Source organism: Spea bombifrons, chromosome 5, assembly GCF_027358695.1.
Source record: "Spea bombifrons isolate aSpeBom1 chromosome 5, aSpeBom1.2.pri, whole genome shotgun sequence".
NCBI lineage: Eukaryota > Metazoa > Chordata > Amphibia > Anura > Pelobatidae > Spea > Spea bombifrons.
Genome location: NC_071091.1, coordinates 88571287 through 88593987, shown reverse-complemented (window position 1 = coordinate 88593987; position 22701 = coordinate 88571287). Strand labels below are relative to the sequence as shown.

The window sequence follows — 22701 nt, the reverse complement described above, 5'->3', positions numbered from 1 at the left end:
TGTAATTGCAAGCAATTAGGGCTGCAACTAACGATTATTTTAATAATCGATTAATCGGCCGATTATTTTTTCGATTAATCGATTAATCGGATAAAAAAAAACAATATGCAAATTTTTCGTTTATTTAAAAGAATTTAATGAACTGGATGTTAAAAAACAACTTAAAATTTACATTAACATTCTTATTTTGTTATGATGTAATAAAAAACAATATTTTCAAAGTACAAGAACCCACACAATATTTATGCACTTTGCACCCAGCACTTTGCACCCAGCACTTTGCACCCAGCCCTTGCACTTTGCACCCAGCACTTTGCACCCAGCCCTGGCACTTTGCACCCAGCACTCAGCACTTTGCACCCAACACTGTGCCCCAGCCCTGGCACTTTGCACCCAGCACTTTGCACCCAGCACTGGCACTTTGCACCCAGCACTTTGCCCCAGCCCTGGCACTTTGCACCCAGCACTTTGCACCCAGCACTTTGCACCCAGCCCTGGCACTTTGCACCCAGCACTTTGCAGTCAGCACTTTGCCCCAGCCCTGGCACTTTGCACCCGGCACTTTGCACCCAGCCCTGGCACTTTGCACCCAGCACTTTGCACTGTGCCCCTGCACCCAGTCTCCAACTCTGCCCTGCACCCAGCCCTGCCCCCACATTCTGCCCTGCACCCACTCTGCCCTGCACCCACACCCTGCCCTGCCCCCCCACCCCCACTCTGCCCTGCACCCAGTCTCCCACTCTGCCCTGCACCCAGTCTCCCACTCTGCCCTAACCCCCCCACCCCCACTCTGCCCTAACCCCCCCACCCCCACTCTGCCCTGCACCCACACTCACACCCTGCATCCCCACCCCCACTCTGCCCTGCACCCAGTCTCCTGCCCTGCATCCCCACCCCCACTCTGCCCTGCCCCCCCACCCCCACTCTGCCCTGCACCCCCACTCTCCCCTGCACCCACACTCACACCCTGCCCTGAAACCCCACCCCCACCCCGCCGTGGACCCCCACCCCGCCGTGGACCCCCACCCCCGCGAATCGCTCTGTGCGAATGGAGCCACTCGCACAGAGCGAATCGCTCTGTGCGAATGGAGCCACTCGCACAGAGCGAATCGCTCTGTGCGAATGGAGCCACTCGCACAGAGCGAATCGCTCTGTGCGAATGGAGCCACTCGCACAGAGCGATTCGCTCTGTGCGAATGGAGCCACTCGCACAGAGCGATTCGCTCTGTGCGAATGGAGCCACTCGCACAGAGCGATTCGCTCTGTGCGAATGGAGCCACTCGCACAGAGCGATTCGCTCTGTGCGAATGGAGCCACTCGCACAGAGCGATTCGCTCTGTGCGAATGGAGCCACTCGCACAGAGCGATTCGCACATAGACATAAAGAATACTTACCTCCGCTACGGACTCGTTCCACTTCAAACTTTTAAAACTTTATTGAACTCGATTGAAGCGCGTCACATCCGTCACGTAGCTAGAAGGCGGAGACTGCAGAGCGTGGAGCAGAAGCGGGGAACGCTGGCGGAGGTAAGTAAAAGGAGCCTAGTGCTCCAACGACGAATCGATCACTCGATTAATCGATAACGGAAATCGTTATCGATGATTTCCGTTATCGATTATTATCGATTTTATCGATTCGTTGTTTCAGCTCTAGTGTGTATATATATATATATATATATATATATATATATATTTGGGCTACTGAAAGTTAGGGGAGGTGGGGGTTAATTTAGGGGCAGTTATGGTTAGTGGGGTGTTTAGGGTTAATTTAGGGGCAGTTATGTTAATAGGGTGTTTAGGGTTAATTTAGGGGCAGTTATGTTAATAGTGTGTTTAGGGTTAATTTAGGAGCAGCTGTGGTTAATGGGGTGTTTGGGGTTAATTTGAGGCAGTTGTGGTTAATGGTGTGTTTAGGGTTAATTTAGGGGATGCTGTGGTTGATGGGGTCTTTAGGGTTAATTTAGGGGATGCTGTGGTTAAGGGGGTGTTAAGGGTTAATTTAGGGGCAGTTATGGTTAATGGGGAGTTTAGGGTTAATTTAGGGGAATCTAAATCCTGGGGGCAGTGAAGTGACATATCTGGGGGTATAAGGCATATACAGTATATAAGGCATATGTGGGGAGGGCAGTGTGGCATGTCTGGGGAGGACAGAGTGGTGTATCAGGGTGTATAAGGCATATCTGGGGGTAGAGTGGCATATCTGGGGGTAGAGAAGTGGCATGTCTGGGAGGCAGGGTGGCATGTGTGGGGAGGATGGAGTGGGGTATCAGGATATAAGGCGTATCAAGCACAGTGGCAGATGTGGGAGGCAGCGTGGAGTGGCAGATGTGGGAGGCAGCGTGGAGTGGCATATGTGGGAGGCATTGTGGAGTGGCAGATGGAGGCAGCATGGCGTGGCATATGTGGGGAGGGCAGGGTGGCATGTCTGGGGAGGATGGAGTGGTGTTTCAGGGGGTATAAGGCGTATCAGGCACAGTGGCATGTGGGGGGTAGAGTGGAGTGGCAGATGTGGGAGGCAGCGTGGCGTGGCAGATGTGGGAGGCAGCGTGGAGTGGCAGATGTGGGAGGCAGCGTGGTGTGGTATATGTGGGAGGCAGCGTGGAGTGCTGTGGTAGGCAGCGTGGCATATGTGGGGGGGCAGCATGGCATGTCTGGGAGGCAGCGTAGCAAGCCTGGGCTCAAATGTGCATATATTGGGGGGCTGGTTGGGAAATAAAGACAAGAAATGTATTATCAAAGTTTTTTTATTCTGCTGTTTGTATTTAACATCATTTGTTTAGTAAATTATTTTAAATAAATGAAAAATTTACATTCATTTTTTTTATCCGATTAATCGATTAATCGAAAAAATAATCGGCCAACTAATCGATTATTAAAATAATCGTTAGTTGCAGCCCTAATACACACATACACATTATATATATATATATATACATATACTTACAGTTAGATGAGTGTCACAGCCATGTGGTTCTGGCCTGGAGAAGGAAGGGGCGGGGCCAGTTGTCACAGTGATTACAGGGAGGGGGAGTAAGTAGGAGCTGCTGCTGTGAGACGGTGAGTCAGACTAAACGGATTATATAATGAGGGGGATTTTTCAGAGCGTTTGCTCTGAAAAAACCCTCATTTTATAATCGATAATAATCGATTCAACTAATCGATAATGAAATTCGTTGCCAACGAATTTCATTATCGATTATTATCGATTTTATCGATTAGTTGTTGCAGCCCTACTTTAAACCAAACGTAAACTTCCAAAATTAATAATAAATGAAAATCAGTTTACCACGCACTCACGTTATTGATTGGTGCACTTGTGTCAGCAAACTTTTATCGTTACATATCAGAAGTTGTAAAAATGTTTTGGGGGCAACAGCCTCCCTTATGGTAGTTTGGTTACACAGGTTCACCATAAGACCCATTGTACAGCGCTACGGAATTTGATGTTGCTATATAAAACAATAAATAATAATAAGATAACAGGAGTGCGTGGCATGTTTATTTTAATGTATTATTGGAACTGTATTACATCGGTTCAGCAATTCTGACGCCAGTTATAGAAGTCAGGATCCGCAGTGCGGAGCTGATATCACCTGATGGGCAAAAAACTAAATGAGGCTGAATCCACAGCTGGTGGCTTCAAACATTTCTCTTCAATATAAACACCCGCTGATTTGTAAAAAAACAAACTGGAAAGAGTTATGAATTGTACATTTTTATTTGCATTTCTCACTGGTTAATAAATAGGAAATTGCCAAAATCTTTCTTTGTGAGCGCATTTCATAGTGTGTTAGTCCGCCGCCTGCAGACGCTTCATGCTGACAAACACTTTAATAAGTTCCCTCATCCTGCTTGCTTTAAAAAACAAAGCACGGTACAGCGAAGAACATGGGGTTGCGTTGTTCATGTAATAAAACATATCATCCATTAATATTTTACCAAAAAGCAATAATATGTTGGAACGATGGATAATACATGGCTAACTGTTTCATTTTATTATACCAGTGTCACCCCTTTCTCTTTGTAATATTGTTATTGTAGATCTGTCTTCACTTGTCGATGAATTATAGAAAAGTCAATGCTTTTTATGTTACCGACGGTAATTTACCCCGTCCTCAAGATGGCTATAAGCTTCTTAATGCACGACTCTAAACCTCAATGCATGTTGAAAGCTTTTAGTGGCTCCCCCATTAAATATATAAATACTGAGAATTGTATTTATAAAATGAATTTTGAGTCACATGATGACAGAATGACCTATTTATAAACCGGATGACATTTGTTATTTTTGGCAGTGTGTTTCCGAGTAGGATTGGTTGGGTTTAGCTAAAGCCTGCGTTAGAAGTGCTGTCTCTTCTGGAAGATAACAGAACGTCCTTGAAAAGTTCTTGCGTGTAATGTTTTGATCTCGTACTTGAGTTTCAGTTCTATTTATAGTGAAACAATGTCTGTAGATCCAGTAGTAATGGACCCTGCAGGATGTGAATCTCAGATATGTTCCACTTGTGTACTGTGGGCTCTATCAGAAAAGTAGCCATGGGAGTTTAATTTGGAGTTTCAATTCCAAAGTAACTACACTAAATAGGAGGTTGACTAAACTGCGAGTCCATGCGAGGTATCTAAAAAAAACGCATGTTTGTAGCACAACCTGGTGAAACGCACAGCCTGCAACTTGCATTGGCAAACCCATGGCTCCAGAGAGTCGAGTTCGCCCTCAGAGGAGGAATGCATGCAACACTTTCATAAAAAATGAATACATATTTCTTAAAAATATGGACATCCCAAGTGGTATGTGTGTCACTCACCCCCTTCTTCTTCTAGCATGTGCATGCCGTGTGTGTGGGTAACAACATAAAGGTTTTAAGGACCCCATCCCATGCTTCATCCTCACCCTCGTGGGAAGAGGGTTAATAATTAAATTTGTAGGGCATACCCCCTGAATTGGTGCAAGGAGTTAAAATACCAAAAAAACAACCTTTTTAGAGGCATGACCCCATTATGTGCCTCTGCTTTTCCATATGGAGCAATTAAAAAAAATCCCACCCTAGTGTGTATAGAACATACCGTATTTGCTCGATTATAAGACGAGGTTTTTTTCAGAGCAAATGCTCTGAAAAATACCCCTCGTCTTATAATCGGGGTCGTCTTCTAATCAGACCTCAAATAGAGGTCTGATTAGGAGACTAAGATCCAGATCCCCCGCACCGCTGCAGGGGACCTGGATCCTCCTGTCGTCGCCCCCCCCCCCCACACACACACGCACGCACTTACCGGTGCTTCCGGAGGTGAAGTTGGCAGCGGGGGTTTGTATGCGTCCGTCGCAAATACCTTCCCCGACTGTCAGAGATCAGAGTTCCAGAGTTCCTGATCTCTGACAGCCGGGGAAGGTATTTGCGACGGACGCATACAAACCCCCGCTGCCAACTCCACCTCCTCCCGGCTGCCGCGGAATGAGACGTCAACCCGCTGCCCCGGCAATACAGCAGGAAATTGGAAGCACCGGTAAGTAAGAAAGTGTGTGTGTGTGTGTGTGTGTAGGGCATTTCTGGAATGCCTTACACCCCTATATGCCACTCTGGCACTTAGGGGGTTAAAAGGCATATTATGGGGCAGAGTGGCATATAGGGAGGTGTAAGGCATTTCAGGAGGCAGAGTGGCGTTAAGGGGGCATTTAATAGAGCACTCTGCCTCCTGAAATGCCTTATACCTCCCTATATGCCACTCTGCCCCATAATATGCCTTTTAACCCCCTAAATGCCAGAGTGGCATATAGGGGTATAAGGCATTTCTGGAGGCAGAGTGCTCTATATAATGCCTTTTAACTCCCTTAATGCCACTCTGCCTCCTGGAATGCCTTATACCTCCCTATATGCCACTCTGCCCCATAATATGCATTTTAACCCCCTAAATGCCAGAATGGGATATAGGGGTATAAGGCATTTCTGGAGGCAGAGTGGCACATAGGGGGTCAAAAGGCATACCATGGGGCACAGTGGCATATAGAGGGTTAAAAGGCATATCATGGGCCACAGTGCCATATTGGTGTGGCAAGCCTGGGGGCAGATGTGCGTAACTGGGGGCAGGTTGGAAAATACAAGGAAATAAAAACAAAAAAAATATTTTTCTCAATCATAGCTTTTATTAAAAAAAATAGTTTACATGAATTAACATTTACTGGTAAAACTTTTTTCCTTTAGGGTCGTCTTATATTCAGGCTTTTTCTTTTTTTCCTAAGTTAATATTCAGATTTTGGGGGGTCGTCTTATAATCAGGGTCGTCTTATAATCGAGCAAATACGGTATATAGATTGTAAGTTCCTGCAGGAACAGGGCCCTTCATTCCTCTTGTATCTGTATGTCAATTGCTGTATTGTACTTGTCGTTATCTGTAACATTTTCATCTTTGTACAGCGCTGCGGAATCTGTCGGCGCTTTATAAATAAAGTATAATAATAATATACACCAGATCATTTTACAATTAGCTGCTATTGTTTGCAGACAGAATTATTTTTGTATAGGGTTTTATTATTTTATTTTTTAAGTGCCTCACTTATTTGGTTCAAAAATGAGAATCAATACCTTTGCATGGCAACTCTAAATAAATTGGTGCTTTGACAGACTTCACCCCACCCAGGGTGGGTAGGAATCACTACCTCCTCGATCCCACAGGTCAGGGATGGTGGGAGGCATACCTCTCTAAAGTGTTTCTTTAAATTATGTTTAACCCCACCATCCCACTGGAATGAGGCATAATTCATGATGAGAAAGCATGGGATGAGTTCTGTGCCTCCATTGTCTTTCCCCCATTCCCATGAGCAGTGGATGATGCTGGGATATTATAAACCCCACGCCCCTTTGGTTAATAGGGGTGCTGGGGACTATTTTTTTGCTTGTTTTTTTTATATTTGGGGGTTGATGATTTGTTACCTAAAATTTGGAAGAATTTTTCAAAAATGTAAACAAAAAGTGACTCACAAACAACCTGCATATTATTATTAAATTAAATTGTAAGAACGTAGCATGCAAGGACATGTAAACTCAAACTTAAGTCAGACAAGTTAACCCTTATGTTGACTGACCACTCAACTTGTGAATTGACCTAATGGTGTTTATCTTAATTATTTTATGAAGCAGGGAAGTTGTTCGGACTCACCCAAGTGATATGGGAAAAATGGTAACACGGGCACACTCAGTGTAGATAAAATAATGATAATTATTTTTCCATAAATAACTGCAAGAAAGACCTCTGAATTAGTAACAGAAAGGGATGAGGAAGTAAAATAAAATAAATAGCTTAATTAAATATCATATTTTTACAAATTTGAAGGCGCAAACATTGCAGGATTATTTTTGAAACCCTTTCTCACTGTGTTTCCAACCTCTTATTGTTTTTTTAAGGGCGTATTAATTTCTGCAACATGTGCCAGCATAGATACAAAATAGTAATTTGCACTATAAAGATCAAAATGCTTTCATTGCACAATTTAATACAAATCCTCAACAATGAGGACTGACAGACTCTGACCTAACCATGGTCATGTTTTTTTTCCTTGCCATTAATTATTATAATTAATAATTGTAATCTAATTAGTAGTCAGCTCTTACAGTTTAGAAGCTATAGTAAAAAATAATGCTGTTTCTCATACCCTACACGCATTAAAATGTAGAAACCACAGGAAAAAGCTGCAGATAGTTTTTTCACATAACAAATGTTTTGTAATCAGCAAATGAAATGAATGAAACAATATACTGAAGCAAAGGCTTTCTTAATCAAAAAACACTTAAACCTTTATTTTGTGTTATGGAGAACAAAATGTAAAAAACAACAAATTCCTATCAAGGCTTTCTCTTTATTCTCTGAATACCGCTTTTGTAACCTGTAAACGTGTAACTCCGTTTCATATATTTTGATATATGTTTATGTATTTTTTTTTTAAATGTGTGAAAGTTTAAAAAAAAAAAATTATCTGAAACAATTAATGCGATGTAATTCTCAATGTTATAGAAATCCATTTACTGTGCTTTTACATTAATCTAATTGTAAAATATAGAAAAAAATCATCATTTTTATGATTTCTAGTAGGTTTTGATATATATATATACCCAGTCACTGTGTTCTGTATTCTAAGCTTTTTCTGCTCCTGTGCTGTTCTGTACCTCGTCCTTTGGTTGCTAGCGTTAGTACCGGCTTTGCTGTTCGAGTCCTTGTGTGTCTTCTTCTCTACACAAAACACCCTGACTCGTACCATTATTATCTCTGTAAGCTGGTAAGGATCAGACCTGAGAGCCTGTGGGTCTACCTGTGGATTATTCATCTATTAGTACTTTGGAATCCGCTGGTGCTCTTTAAATAAAACGTCATGTAATATTTCACCATATATCTATCTGTGTATATCAGATGGACATTTTAGTCCAATCATCTGCGTTATGACAGTGTTATGTTGTTATGTTGTTTTCGTGTGGGATATATCTACTTGCAATTAATTTTGGATTGTTTAATGGGGTTCAGAAATACCTAGGCAAGCTAAATTTGAATGACTTGTAACTTTTTAGGTCTGGTCATTGTCCCGAGTGCTGGCGTTGGTATTGTGCTAGGAGGTTATATCATCAAGAAATTGAAACTTAGTGCCAAGGAATCAGCAAAATTAGCCATGATCTGCAGCGGGGTGTCTTTGCTGTGTTTTTCCACGCTGTTCATTGTGGGATGTGAAAGCATCAATCTCGGTGGGATCAACATACCTTACACAACCGGGTAAGTGTATGAATAACGCTTATTTTGTGACTGCTTTTCTGGTTTTACGAACCGTAGCCACGTGATAAGCTGTTCACTTTTCTTTTTTATAAAACCGTATAACCCAATACTCTTCCAGGAAAAGTATCACTTTAAGCCTTTAAAATATTTAAATTATTTTTAAAATTGAAACATTAGAAATGTGGTAACAACTCAGGCTTGTTTAAAAGTATTGTCAAGAAATCACCAAGTCTTTGAAACAAAAAAGGGTCCCCAGTCTGATTAACATGAAGGCGGATATAACAAAATCATAATTTAATGACAGTAATGATTGTAATCTCGTTTGAGCGGGGCCCTCCTCACCTGTTGTCTCTGTAAGTCAATGTGTTATGTTATATACTACTTGTTATGTCCTGTCCACCCATGGTACAGCGCTACGGAATTGATGGCGCTATATAAAACAATAAATAATAATAATATGTGTCCAACGAGTAACCGTTTCTTTATAATAGCGTTTCCCTTTCTTCTGCAGTCCCACGCTGACCATGACACATCGGAATCTGACGGGGGGCTGTAATGTTAACTGCGGCTGCAAAATTCATGAATATGAGCCCGTCTGCGGATCAGATGGAATTACGTATTTCAATCCCTGTCTTGCTGGTTGCATCAATGTGGGAAATCAGAGCATAGCAGTAAGTGCACAGAGCGTGATTCTCTTTTTAGGACACTGCCAACTTGTGAGTGAAGAAAGACTCTTGTGTACGGTTACAGTTTAGCTTTTAGGATTGTTCAGGTAGTGGCAGGTAATAGAAACTCGAATGGCTCTCTTCAACAAACATCCATGGAAACTGAAAGAATGGCAGAAACCCAGCATGGAGGTTGTAGGCATGGAGTATTATAAAACAGACTGATCTGGGGACATAAGATATATGAATTAATGCATGGTATGTCCATCTAGAGGCCTTCGTATAGTTAAAGACATTAAAGGTTCTCCCGCAGTCCTCGTCCTGGGTTTCATTGTATTAGTTAATGAATCTGAAGGATATGTTGCTTACCATGCCAACCCTTTTTGAACCCACGATGAGCGCCCAGGCCCCGCGAACTGGTCTGAGTGGCAACTCCCAGTCCCTGCACTGAAAAGCTAATTTTGTACAATATGGTCAGTAAGCGTTTGCAGACGGCCTGTCATCTGGAGTCAACCATGTGTTAGGTGTTTACGTATCTATCCTAACACTGAACATGATGACCTTGGTCCTAGATGCGCGTGCAGTACTTCCATATTTTAATGCATGTGAACAAAAAGGCATCGTTTGAGCTTTTTATTGTCATACGATACAACAGGATAAGGTGAGACTCAAGGCAGAATCCTAACGGTGCTCTTTTAATACTGCAATCAAACCCGGGTTTCACGCTTATGGTCTACCAGCTGTTATTACCGTATTTGCTCGATTATAAGACGACCCTGATTATAAGACGACCAAATCTTAATATTAATTTAGGAAAAAAAGAAAAAGCCTGAATATAAGACGACCCTATAGGAAAAAAGTTTTACCAGTAAATGCTTTACCAGGTATGCTTGAGAAAAATATTTTGGTTTTATTTCCTTCTATTTTCCAACCTGCCCCCCAGTTATGCACATCTGCCCCAGAAGTGCCTTATACCCCCTATATGCCACTGTGCCCCATGATATGCCTTTTAACCCTCTAAATGCCACAGTGCCCCATGATATGCCTTTTAACCCTATATGCCACTGTGCCCCATGATATGCCTTTTAACCCTATATGCCTTTTAACCCTATCTGGCACTTAGAGGGTTAAAAGGCATATTATGGGGAAGAGTGGCATATAGGGAGGTTTAAGGCATTTCAGGAGGCAGAGTGGCATTAAAGGGGTTAAAAGACATTTCAAAGAGCACTCTGCCTCCAGAAATGCCTTACACCCCCCATTTAACACTCCCCCTCCCTCCTCCAAACTTACCGGTGCTTCTGAGTTGGGGGGGCGCATAACACAAGAGGGTCCAGGTCCCCTGCATCTGAGCCCCAGGTGCTTAGTCCGGGCAGCATGTAGAGCTCCACGCGAATCGCGTAGAGCTCTACACGCTGCCCGGACTAAGCACCGGGGACTCAGAAGCACCGGTAAGTTGGAGGGGGCATAACACAAGAGGATGCAGGTCCCCTGCATCCTCCTGTGTTATGCCCCCCCGCCTCCAGCTTACCGGTGCTTCTGAGTCCCCAGTGCTTAGTCCGGGCAGCGTGTAGAGCTCTACGCGATTGTATCGTGTAGAGCTCTACACGCAGCCCGGACTAAGCACCGGGGACTCAGATGCACCGGTAAGTTGGGTCGGGGGTTAACACAGGAGGATCCAGGTCCCCTGCATCTGGGTCCCCAGTGCTTAGTCCGGGAAGCGTGTAGAGCTCTACACGATTGTATCGCGTAGAGCTCTACACGCAGCCCGGACTAAGCACCGGGGACTCAGAAGCACCGGTAAGTGGGGGGGGGGGTTAACACAGGAGGATCCAGGTCCTCTGCATCGCTGCGGGGGATCTGGATCTTAGTCTCATAATCAGACCTATTTGAGGTCTGATTATAAGACGACCCTGATTATAAGACGAGGGGTATTTTTCAGAGCATTTGCTCTGGAAAAAACCTCGTCTTATAATCGAGCAAACACGGTAGTTTAAAGATCTGCTGGTGGCCATGTGGACTAAACAACGTTTTTGCATTCTTAGGCCGATACAAAAAGCAAATGACACTGCTTGCCAGCTGCTTGTTTACCGTACACCTTAGTTTGTACCGGTCTATATTCAAACCATGAATTCTACAGGAATGTCACCAAAAACAGTGTGTAAACTGACAAAGTAGTGAGTCTGGGTTTAGTGCTAAATGTTCTTTATCGATATTACCATCCACTAAACATGTGAATTGCATGACATCTCTGTGGCCAATAGTAATGGGACACTCCCGCTGTCATATACAATTTAATGCATGTTAAATTACTGAGAAAGCACTTTAATATGCACATATACATTATGTATTAATTTGTTTAAATCTGTGTGACATCTGGATATGGTAATGTTAAAAAACAATAAAATGTTTTTACCTTAAAATGTATTATTCTTTGGAATAGCTCCCAGTGACATTAAACTGACCCTTAAGAATTAAAAGAGAACTGTCACTGAAATCTGAATAGCTATGAAACATTCTGTGTCTTTTACTTAGTGTTCTGTTTTCTGGTTATATAGATTTAAATGTCCCAACTCTGACCAGAGGCCTAGAATTTCATGCACATTTATTATTATTTCCCATGCCCTTCAGCGATAATCTGGAATTATATTACATTTTTTTTTATAGAATGCTAGCAGATTCTGTAGCACATATGTGACAGCTCCCCTTTGACGCAAGCTGTATGATGAATCAAGTGCCGGGGATGTTCAGACAGGGGTATCAGTTACTAATTTCGGAGGCGATCTTGGTGCTTGCATTCTAGCGTTTCCCTGCCAAACCGGTGTAACGTTAGAACTCTCAAGTCCCTTGATAATGTTGCGTCTTCTTATGTCTGAAGGTCATCATCACTTTGGTGGTGTTGTTAAAACTGATGTATTTTCTTTGTGTATCAACCTGGTTTGCCAAAACAGCTGTGTTTTTTCTTTAAAAGTGAAGTTTTAGCACGGGGCAGACGGATTGACTGTAGATGTTTTGTTAGCTAAAGGTCTCATTCAGCATTCTTAAAATAACCCGCTCTTTAATATTAAAAACTACAGCTGAGATTATATTTCCAATTGTTTGCTGGAATATAATTATATACATTGACTTCATCATAGCCAGTGCCCATGGGAAGATAAGTAACGAGAGACCACATACCCCATTTCATCTTATTCATGTCTAGCCTGTTCCTGTGGGCAGGTATATTTTCTTAGATTTATATAAATGTTTTATTATTGTTTTATTACATTTATTACAATTATATGAACTTTGAAAAAGGGTATTACCGACTTGTTTTGTTAAAGCAAGACCTTTGGATTAGGGATGGAAAGGCACCCTCCAGCTATTATATCCACTTTAATGCATGCGATAGCTGAGTGTCATCTGATATCCCAGCGCATGCACATGCGGAAAGAGATTCAACAGATTCCTGTCTTTACATCCCCCCCCCCCAGCTATTTGAACTGCGGAGATGCCTTCCAAAAAAGTTTCTCTTGCTTAGTAGCGTGCTTGCATGGATTATCAGTGCTAGCCAGCTCCAACACGGGCTCAGGAGAGATTTCAAGGGGGTCTAACATGACCCCCTTTCAACATGTACATGCACAGAAAGCCTAGACATTGATTTTAATGGGAGCGCTTTCCCACCAGTGATTGGCTGCTTCTAATAGCCAAAACTGGTGCAGAGAGCAGACAGGGTGGTATACTCGGTGGTGTCTTTTTCATCTTATAGGTAAATAATGGATAATAAAGTACCGTATTTGCTTGATTATAAGACGACCCCCCAAAACTTGAATATTAATTTAGAAGAAAAAAAAAGGCCTGAATATAAGACTACCCTATAAGAATTTTTTTATCAGTAAATATTATTTCTACAGATCATATGCTTTAAAGTGTAAATTGGCTGGATTATAAGTAAATGGTTATACTGATGAATGTTAAATGTACGTAAATATTAAGAACTTACTTAATACTTTTGCACATATATACTCCATCTGTTAACGGTAACTAATTGATCCCTTCACCTATACCTCATATACGTGTGTTTCTTGTTTTAGGTAAGAAATTACACTGAGTGTGCCTGTGTGCAGAGCCGCCAGGTGATCACTCCTCCAACCGTGGGACAACGCAGCCAACTCAGAGTGGTTATCGTGAAGACATACTTAAACGAAAATGGCTATGCCGTGTCAGGGAAATGCGATCGGACCTGCAACACCCTCATTCCATTCCTCATATTCCTCTTCATTGTCACGTTGATCACAGCCTGTGCACAGCCCTCCGCCATCATAGTGACACTCAGGTGAGGCTTCCCATGAACATTTCATAGCCGGCAGTAAGTAGCAGTGCGAGAAATCAATAGGTGATATTGGCAAGTTATACATGAATTGTATTTCTACATACTTTCAATTGTTTTAATCACAAGAACCCCCCAAAAAGCATTTTCTATTGCCTTCTATTACTGAGCAACAAAGCATTTTATTCATCAGCCGCATGCACTTACCAATTATCCCGCAAGTATATACTTGGGTGGCCTCCTAATTTCACCAAGTTTTATATAAACTTTCGAGGCTCATTTTCCAAGCTGTCTGAACAGTTATGATATAGTAACTAGCAGAATAGGTTAATCGCATAAAATGTCATAATTCTATGTGACAGTTAAATATGTATTTATTTGTGTACAACACAACAACTAGGTAACGGTAACTGTGGCAATGGTATTTTTTACATTATTTCCAGAATATTTTTTATACGAATATATTTCCCTCTCGCTGTCTCCCACGATGGGTGAGACGTGTAAAGATTTTGGAAACGTGCACTAATTCACAAAACGAAAAAGTTTATTGTATCTGAAGACGTTACAGTTGAGAATGCCACGAACCAATACATTTTGCAAGCGGTTTCCATCTTCATTAACAATTTTATGAAGCTACAAAGTGTTACCTAGCATTACATCTGCAAACTGCACATAGACACCTTAAAGAAGAACTCCCATATTTTTTAGGTTAGTTGTGTAGTTGGTTAGTTAACTAGTAATATGTACTTTATAGGTAGTCGCAGCGTGTCTGGGAAACTTACCTGCGATTTTCCATGGGTGCCCTGAATTCCTGCCTAATTCGTTTAAACATGTAATTAAAGTTGGGCCCATTTTTATGGGTCTTATAGATATATGCCGTTGAATATAACGAGATGTAAGAATGCTTCTAAATGAAACAAACTACACAAAACTAAACTAAAATCTACAATTATTATGAATAGTAAGCGAGTCCCTTTGCATTAATGTCTCTGATTATGTGGTAATAATGAAAGCTTTGGGCAAAACTCCTCCTATGCCTTCAAGCCGCTGCATGAGAACCTGTATAATTAATCCAGTCGTTGGCTTAACACAGTTCTTTTCCTGGGCTGCAGTTCTGAATGATGTTTAAATATCAGGTGCAACATCAAATGAAACGGTAACAGCTCTATGTGAAACCGATATATAACTATACAGCCATTCTCTGTGCATAAAGCGTGTTCGGGGAGATGTACAGCTGCTGCCTGACTAACTCTGCTTGTCTCTGCTGAGTGCAAGCAATGTGAAGTGACTCGGCATCTAATGTGAACGGCGATGCAAGCAGACAATCGTACATCTACAATGATGAGCTGATAAGGTCGCACGCATATAGCCCTGATCAGTGGCTGTATGGGGCAGTTCTAGTTATTACTAGTTGTTACCCTGTTATTCTCCCAGGGCACGACTTGCCTCTGTGAAGAATGTATTACCCCTAATCTGGGGTAGGAAAATTGTAGGACTGGATACATCCCAGAAGACCATTGCTCCTAGATTTTTGGATCTGCCCTTTTTAGTTATCAATGTGATTATATCCCTTTCCGGCTCCTTCAAAAATCTGGTTGGTTTCTAGTATTTACATGTATCTTTCGGGGAAATGGAATAAACTAAGGGCTGGTAAAACTTACTGGACTCCAGTTAGCCCTACCCCCCAGGGCAACTCTAAACAGGTGGTGGTGTGCAACACGTGTCATCTTCCCTCTTCTGGATTACTGTACAGCAGTTGCCATAGTGTCTAGACACCCCGTTTACGACCAGTCAGTACCAGAATGAACCAGTCTTATTTAGGTGCATTCTTTAAAGACCGTGAAAGGGTTAAATGAGTAGCTTGAGAGACATAAATACCCGGGGTATTTGATATTTCACGTAATATTTATAGACTTGCTCAGTAGACTTGCTTCCAGGCTCCAGATGATGCCAACGGTAAAAGTCTGCGAGGAGATGACATTAGCGTTCTGCATTAACTGCGTTCTCAGCGGTGTCCTGAGAAGAACTCGTCCACGCATTACACCACGCAAGAGCTCGTCTAGTTTCACCCCGAGGTTCCTTTTAGCACTGAAGTGGTGACTTTAATTTGCTGGCATTGCACCAATTTCTCAAAGCCTGTGGTTATAGATTTATTCCATATGAGAAAATGTTGTTTTTGCTAAATCAAGCAGTTTCTTTCAGAGGAAAGTAATTTTTCAGCATATGAAACGTTCCATCTTGGTCGGATTGCCACATAACTGTGTTGTACATGATGGATGTGGCCTATCTCTCCACAGTAATCAAGCAATCAAGCAATCCCTCATTTCACAGTAATGGCATTGCAGCTGTGCCTCAACTACAGGGGGTCCTAAAACACACAGCTGTGTCCCAAATGTAAAGTTTTCTGCAGTTTTCGGGAGATACCTCCCACCCAGAGTTTCTGAAGTTCAGACTAACTTCACTGGGTAATACCTACACCGTCCTTAGTAGTGCTGAATGCCTAAACCCTTCCCAGAAATAATAATTTATGCAAGTAAAATTTGCCGCCTTTCATAAATTTTTATGGGAACATTTATTATTATCGTGTGACCCAAAAGGAGGCACTGATAGGCTGTTTCAGTGTTTTATGGGATGAAACCTTCAGAGGAAAGAATAAAATTACAAACCTACGTTGGGTTATTTACTTAACATACTTGTTAGAGAGTTCATTGAAGGTTTTCTTTAAGCTGAGGAGCACTTTTGGCCAGGTGATAACCATACTGAATGTTTTCACAGATATTTATGTGCAGTCTTCTCCCTCAGTGTTGAATGGAATTAACATATTAGGGTTAGTGGTGGAACTGTGCAAAGAGGAGTGCAATGGAGGGACATGCTTATGGCCCACTGCCCTCAGATGTTTCTCTACTAACCCCTGATGCCAGTCAATGATGTGACCCCAGCATGGTGGCCCAGTGTGTAGGAGCATCCTTTCCATCTGCTCTGTCATGACTGAAGATCGTCGTACCCATCATAACCAGTATTTGTTCAATACAACACATAATGACATGCTCCTTTCTACAGTAAGGTTTGACAAAGAGCAGAAAGGGAGATTTTTGTAGCGTGTAACCAAAAAGAAGGTGCTAACGGGGCGACCAGGTTCTTGGTGACTTATGGCCATGTAGCAATTCCATCTCCTGCAACCCCCACTGTTTTGACAGTTGTTGGCACAGGGTCCATGTTATCCAGTGTCTGTCTATAGTTCAAAGAACATTTTATACAAGCTGGTCCACAATATTGTACAAAAGAATGATTACAAACTAAGTAACAAAAATGCCCTTATGTGGATTTAAAGGTAAATGCGTGAAGTATATACAGTAGGTAAGGTCATATGAATCATCCCACCGTATGGAGGCTTTGGCTGTGATAATAAACACACGTGTTCTGTATTGCAGGTCAGTGGAGGAAGGAGAGAGGCCGTTTGCCTTGGGCATGCAGTTTGTGTTGCTGCGCACTCTTGGTAAGTATTGTCAGCCACGTATCGACAAATACATGCAAGTCAAGCCATTCTGGAAGTCACCAAATGTCATTTAACTGCACGTGTTCAGAAAATAAGGGGAATGGGGGTTGTATTCAGAAATGTCCTCCTGCCGGTGGATGAGATTGTGGTAATGTGATATAGAACAATATTAACCAAGGTAACGAGACACAGTCACAGACATGGCCTAAGGTTTAGCTGCAGGCGCAGGTCATCATCTGTGTGAATAGAGAGAGCTCAGTATGGATGCCAGTACGGGACCATCTGCTGGATCTTTTATGGAGGCCCCACAGCTGCATTGTGATACCTTGCGTATGGTCGTGACCCATCCAAGTGTCACCTCAACAGCTGAAGCTGGAGAGCTGTCACTTTTCTCTTTTTTCAGTGTGCAGTAACGACTTTGTGCAGGATATGCACCACAGATGTGTATCTTGTGCTTGCCTTAAATCTGTTGACATACAGAGCTGTGCCAAAGTTTTAGACCGGTGGGAAAAAATGCTGTAAAGTAAAAATGCTTCCAAAAATAGACATCTTAACAGATTTTTTATCACTTAACAAAACCGACTAAAAATCCCTATCATCCCATTTTAGTTGGAAGATTTAAATTTCCCAAACCAAGACACTCTCGCTCTAAATGGAAGGTGCTGGTCAACCTACTCTGCTGATTTTAACCCTTTTGTAACTAAATACAGCATTAGAAACACCATTCCTAGTAGTATTGAATGCCCAAATCCTTCCCAAACACAATTCTTTAATGACGTAAAAACCGACTCATTCTTATTTTGCTGGGAACGTGACATTAGAGGGCAATTGATTTTTTGTCTCCAGACGAAACAGTGAAGATGGTAGATCTACTCTCGCCTACACTGTACAATTCACACAGGGCCGGCCTTAGGGGTGTGCGACCTGTGCGACCACACAGGGCATCGTTCTTTTTTTGTTTTTGTTTTAACTTTATTTAACATCATTCATGTTAAATAAAGTTTTTAAAAAAACCGATGCTTTAATCTAAGTCCCGGGCAGGGGCGCCGAGCGGTTGCTCGTGAAGTTCTCAGCAACCGCTCGGCGCCCCTTACTCTCTGTGACTCCGACGCGGTGCCGGCATCTCATGTTGAGCGCCGGACTATTCCGACGCTCAACATGAAATGCCGGCACCGCGGCAGAGCGAGAAGACAGATGCCTCCCGCTCTCACCGCAGGACTCCGGCAACAAGGTAAGTGGGGGGGGTAGTTTGAAGGGGCAGAGGGGGAGGTAGTTTGAAAGGGCGAGGGGGGTAGTTTGAAGGGGCAGGGGGGGTAGTTTGAAGGGGCAGAGGGGAGGGGTAGTTTGAGGGGGGGTAGTTTGAAGGAGCAGAGAGGGGGGGTAGTGAGGGGGGGAGGCGCCAGAGGAGTAGTCCGCACAGGGCGCCACAACGCCTAAGGCCGGCTCTGAATTCACACATCAGCTGACAGCCTGCTACATGAAAGCATTATAACCTGATGGTTACATCTGGCAACGTGATCTTCCATATCTTTTAGGGCTTCCCTTTTATGTTGTCTGAGGAGGGTGTCACAAACGCTTTCTGTGATTTAAACATGAATTGTTATACTTTTCCCAGACAAATAGCAGATCCCGCAAAGCATAGTCTCTTTGATTTCTTCTTGCCATCTTCCATCACCTTATATTTCATGTGTTTCATTATATTTCTGTACTTTTTTGCTTTTGACTATAATCAGGCCATTTTTTGTGTATTCTTGTGAAGTATAGACAAAAACTGAAGCAACTTGAAAGTAAGACATTATAAAATAGCATGTTGAAGCATTATATTGCTGTCATTATGGGAATTAGGGGGTTAATTAACCACGCTGTGAGTTGTAGGTAGGTTTAGGTGTCATCTTGTCACCAGTTTACTTACCCATTATAAAGGGCCATCCCAGCATGTTACCTCTGTTTAAATGGTTAAATTGGTTCTATCAGTAACTTTTCTGCCCCTCATAATGTATAGTTAAGTAATTGGGGTAAAATGCACAGTGAACACTGATTGTACTGGGAGAAATTATGGGTGTTATATATTTACCCAGTATTTAATGTGACCAGGGGCCGACATACAGGAGTGCACTGGGTAGAGCAACAATGGCAGAGCATCTTGAAAGATAATGTGATCCCACGTAGAAGATGTATGTGCCGGAATGGATGGGGCAATATGGGCTGCCATAACAACGCCAAAGAAAGCACGACCAAAAATCACATAGTTTCCATGTACTGGCCACTAGGTGGCGCAATAGCACTGTGATTTAACTTTTTCCTCGTACGCTTGTACATCTTTATTTTATTTATACCGAATTAACGTATATTGTCAAATTCTATATGTTCCAGTGCATATGTCTAAACAGAGCATGTAACTGATTTACAACACATTTCACTGACATAAAGTTTCAGTGTATTTAAACAAGCAGGAATAATGAGCAGACTAGTTGAGCCAAATGGTTCTTATCTAAGGGACATTCTATGTTTCTGTTACTCTTCTGTCTAAATAAACCTTTCAGGTACAGATAGTTACATAGTTACATAGTTACATAGTTACATAGGCTGAAAAAAGACATGCGTCCATCAAGTTCAGCCTTTCCTATATCTGTTAATTTGTTGCTGTTGATCCAAAAGAAGGCAAAAAAACCCCGGCTTCGCTCTTTCCAATTTTGCACTAACCAGGGAAAAAAATTCCTTCTTGACCCCAAAATGGCAGTCAGATTTCTCCTTGGATCAATAAGCTGTTTCCCCATAATTAAAGATTATATCCCCGAATATTATTTTTTTCCAGGTATCCATCCAGTCGCAGTTTAAACGTCTGTACAGACTCTGATAAAACTACCTCTGCAGGCAGAGAATTCCACATCCTTATTGTTCTTACTGTAAAAAACCCTTTCCTCTGCTTTAGTCTAAATCTCCTTTCTTCCAGTCTAAATGCATGACCACGTGTCCTATGCATAGTCCTGTTTATGAACAGATTTCCACACAATGGTTTGTATTGGCCCCGAATATATTTATATAACGTTATCATATCCCCTCTGAGGCGACGTTTCTCTAAACTAAACAGATTTAAATTTGTTAACCTTTCTTCATAACTATAGTGCTCCATTCCTTTTATTAATTTTGTAGCCCGCCTCTGCACCCTTTCTAGTGCTATGATATCCTTCTTTAGAAAAGGTGCCCAAAATTGCACAGCATATTCAAGGTGCGGCCTTACCATTGATTTATACAGAGGCAAAATTATATCTTTATTACGCGACTTGATGCCCCTTTTTATACACGACAATACCTTACTGGCCTTAGCAACCGCAGACTGACACTGCATATTGTTGCCTAGTTTGTTGTCTATAACAATTCCCAAATCCTTCTCATTTGCCATTACCCCTAATTCACTACCGTTTAGGGTGTAGGTTGCTTGTGCATTCGCTACCCCGAAGTGCATAACTTTACATTTATCTACATTGAATTTCATCTGCCATTTGAGTGCCCAGTCCCCCAGTCTATCTAGATCCCTCTGCAGCACAGTAATATCCTGCTCGCCCTGTATAACTTTACCTAGTTTTGTGTCATCTGCAAACACAGAAACATGACTTTCAACGCCTATTGCCAGGTCATTTATAAATATGTTGAATAAAATTGGTCCCAGAACAGAACCCTGAGGGACACCACTTACCACTTGACCAGCTTGACAATTTACCATTTATAACAACTCTCTGTTCTCTACCTCTAAGCCAATGTTCTACCCAAGAATAAGAATTTGCATCTAGGCCAATTTCTTTCAGTTTGAATACTAACCTATTGTGTGGAACCGTGTCAAACGCCTTGGCAAAATCCAAGTAGATTACATCCACTGCAACACCCTGATCGACACTTCTACTTACTTCTTCGTAGAATGCAATTAAATTAGTTTGACAGATCTCAGTGGACTTTTTATTGTTTTAAGTTGGTGCCCGAACAAAGCAAATGAGGGTAATAATACTATACCCCAGCTTGGAGTAGGTCCTGCAAAGTTGATTGCCCCATGCGATATCTGTGTTTATGTTGTCTTTCAGGTTTATAGGTATTACTTGGAATATCGTGAAATTGATGAACTGTTGTCCTTCTAACTGATTCTGTATTCACTTTTTGTTGATGTCAGGGAAGACTCACTGCTGTTTTTATGACACATAGGAAAATGTTTCTAAAATGTATATCCTTTTTATTTTTGCAGCTTACATTCCTACTCCGATCTACTTCGGGGCTGTTATTGACACCACTTGCATGCTTTGGCAGCAGGATTGTGGCGTTCAAGGTTCTTGCTGGGAATACAACGTGACATCATTTCGATTTGTTTATTTTGGACTGGCAGCTGGCCTTAAATTCTTAGGATTCATTTTTATATTTTTGGCTTGGTATTCCATTAAACACAAAGAGGATCCGTTACAAAGAAGGCGGTGGAGAGCCTCCCCAATAAGCACAGTCAGCGAGATGGTGGGGAATGCAGGAGCCGAGCCGAATTATGCTCGAACTAGATCCTGCCCCGCGTTCGGTGCCCGAGAAGAGCACAATGAAGATGCTGACAATGACCGAGGCATCCAGCATGAAGCACAAACTTATCCTGGACCCTTCTTAGAAGCAATAAACACATCATTTGAAAATTCTCAAGAAGAAACCCCAGCTGACACATAAATACAGTGACATGTAAGGTTGGATATAGCGCCTTGTGCAACACGTGCCTTTTTTTAACAAACTAAACACAAACAAAACATGAGGACGTGTTTAAATCGTAGCTACAGGGTGATTGGGGCTGGTTTCCTCAAACAGTTATTCTAATGTTCTCCACAACTGGAGATTTTTTTTTTGTTTCTAATGGCGTCTCCAACCGGTATCTCTTTATCTAAAATTGGCTACGGCTTCAAGTAAAGCACAGCCAGCACTAAGTGGATCGATGTCTTCAGTCACTGTGTCTTGCTCAGGGGTAGACAGCTAGAGATGTACAACTTGTAGGTCTCTAGATGTTCTTCTAATCCCATGGTTGGTCCACAACATGTAGTTCTCCAGCTGTTATCAAACTTCTCTCGTGTTTAGTTTGCAACCTGGTGCTCGACAGCTGATGGGCAATATACAACCGGTACCGGGCAGCTCTTGTTGAATTATATGTCGTGGACGGGCCCCAATGTGTGTCCCACCAGCTGTTGATTCACAAATCCCATTGGCTCATCTCTCCAGTGTTAAACTACAACTCCCATGATCTTTTGCTTGCTGAAGAGCTACATTTTGTCTACCATTGATTTTTGCGAGAGGGTACTATTGATTTATTTGGTTTATTTATCTCATTTTAGGCAGACTATTTTAAAACATAAACTTTACTGTGAGGTATGCTATAAAGCACAACTCAATTAGCCTAAACTATGCAACTTAAAGGGTAAAGCTGCATTTTAAGCACGTAAGAAAAATTAGCGTAGGATAATAATCTATTT

The 22701-nt window shown here is 42.1% G+C and overlaps 1 protein-coding gene across 1 annotated transcript; it reads left to right on the top strand.

Annotated features, from left to right (window-relative positions):
- Window positions 1-4688: 4688 nt before the first annotated feature.
- Window positions 4689-22132, top strand: SLCO5A1 (solute carrier organic anion transporter family member 5A1). Its single transcript, XM_053467904.1, has 6 exons — window positions 4689-4788; window positions 8553-8751; window positions 9263-9422; window positions 13487-13728; window positions 17154-17218; window positions 21453-22132. The coding sequence occupies exons 1-6, from the start codon at window positions 4689-4691 to the stop codon at window positions 21908-21910; spliced, it is 1224 nt and encodes a 407-aa protein (XP_053323879.1). The 3' UTR covers window positions 21911-22132.
- Window positions 22133-22701: the final 569 nt, after the last annotated feature.

Excerpts from the sequence above, each read along its gene's own strand:
- SLCO5A1 (XM_053467904.1), top strand. The coding sequence starts at position 4,689 with ATGGCTCCAGAGAGTCGAGTTCGCCCTCAGAGGAGGAATGCATGCAAC. Across the intron at positions 8,752-9,262 it reads AACATACCTTACACAACCGG|TCCCACGCTGACCATGACAC; the intron begins GTAAGTGTATGA and ends TTTCTTCTGCAG. Across the intron at positions 13,729-17,153 it reads GCCATCATAGTGACACTCAG|GTCAGTGGAGGAAGGAGAGA; the intron begins GTGAGGCTTCCC and ends TCTGTATTGCAG.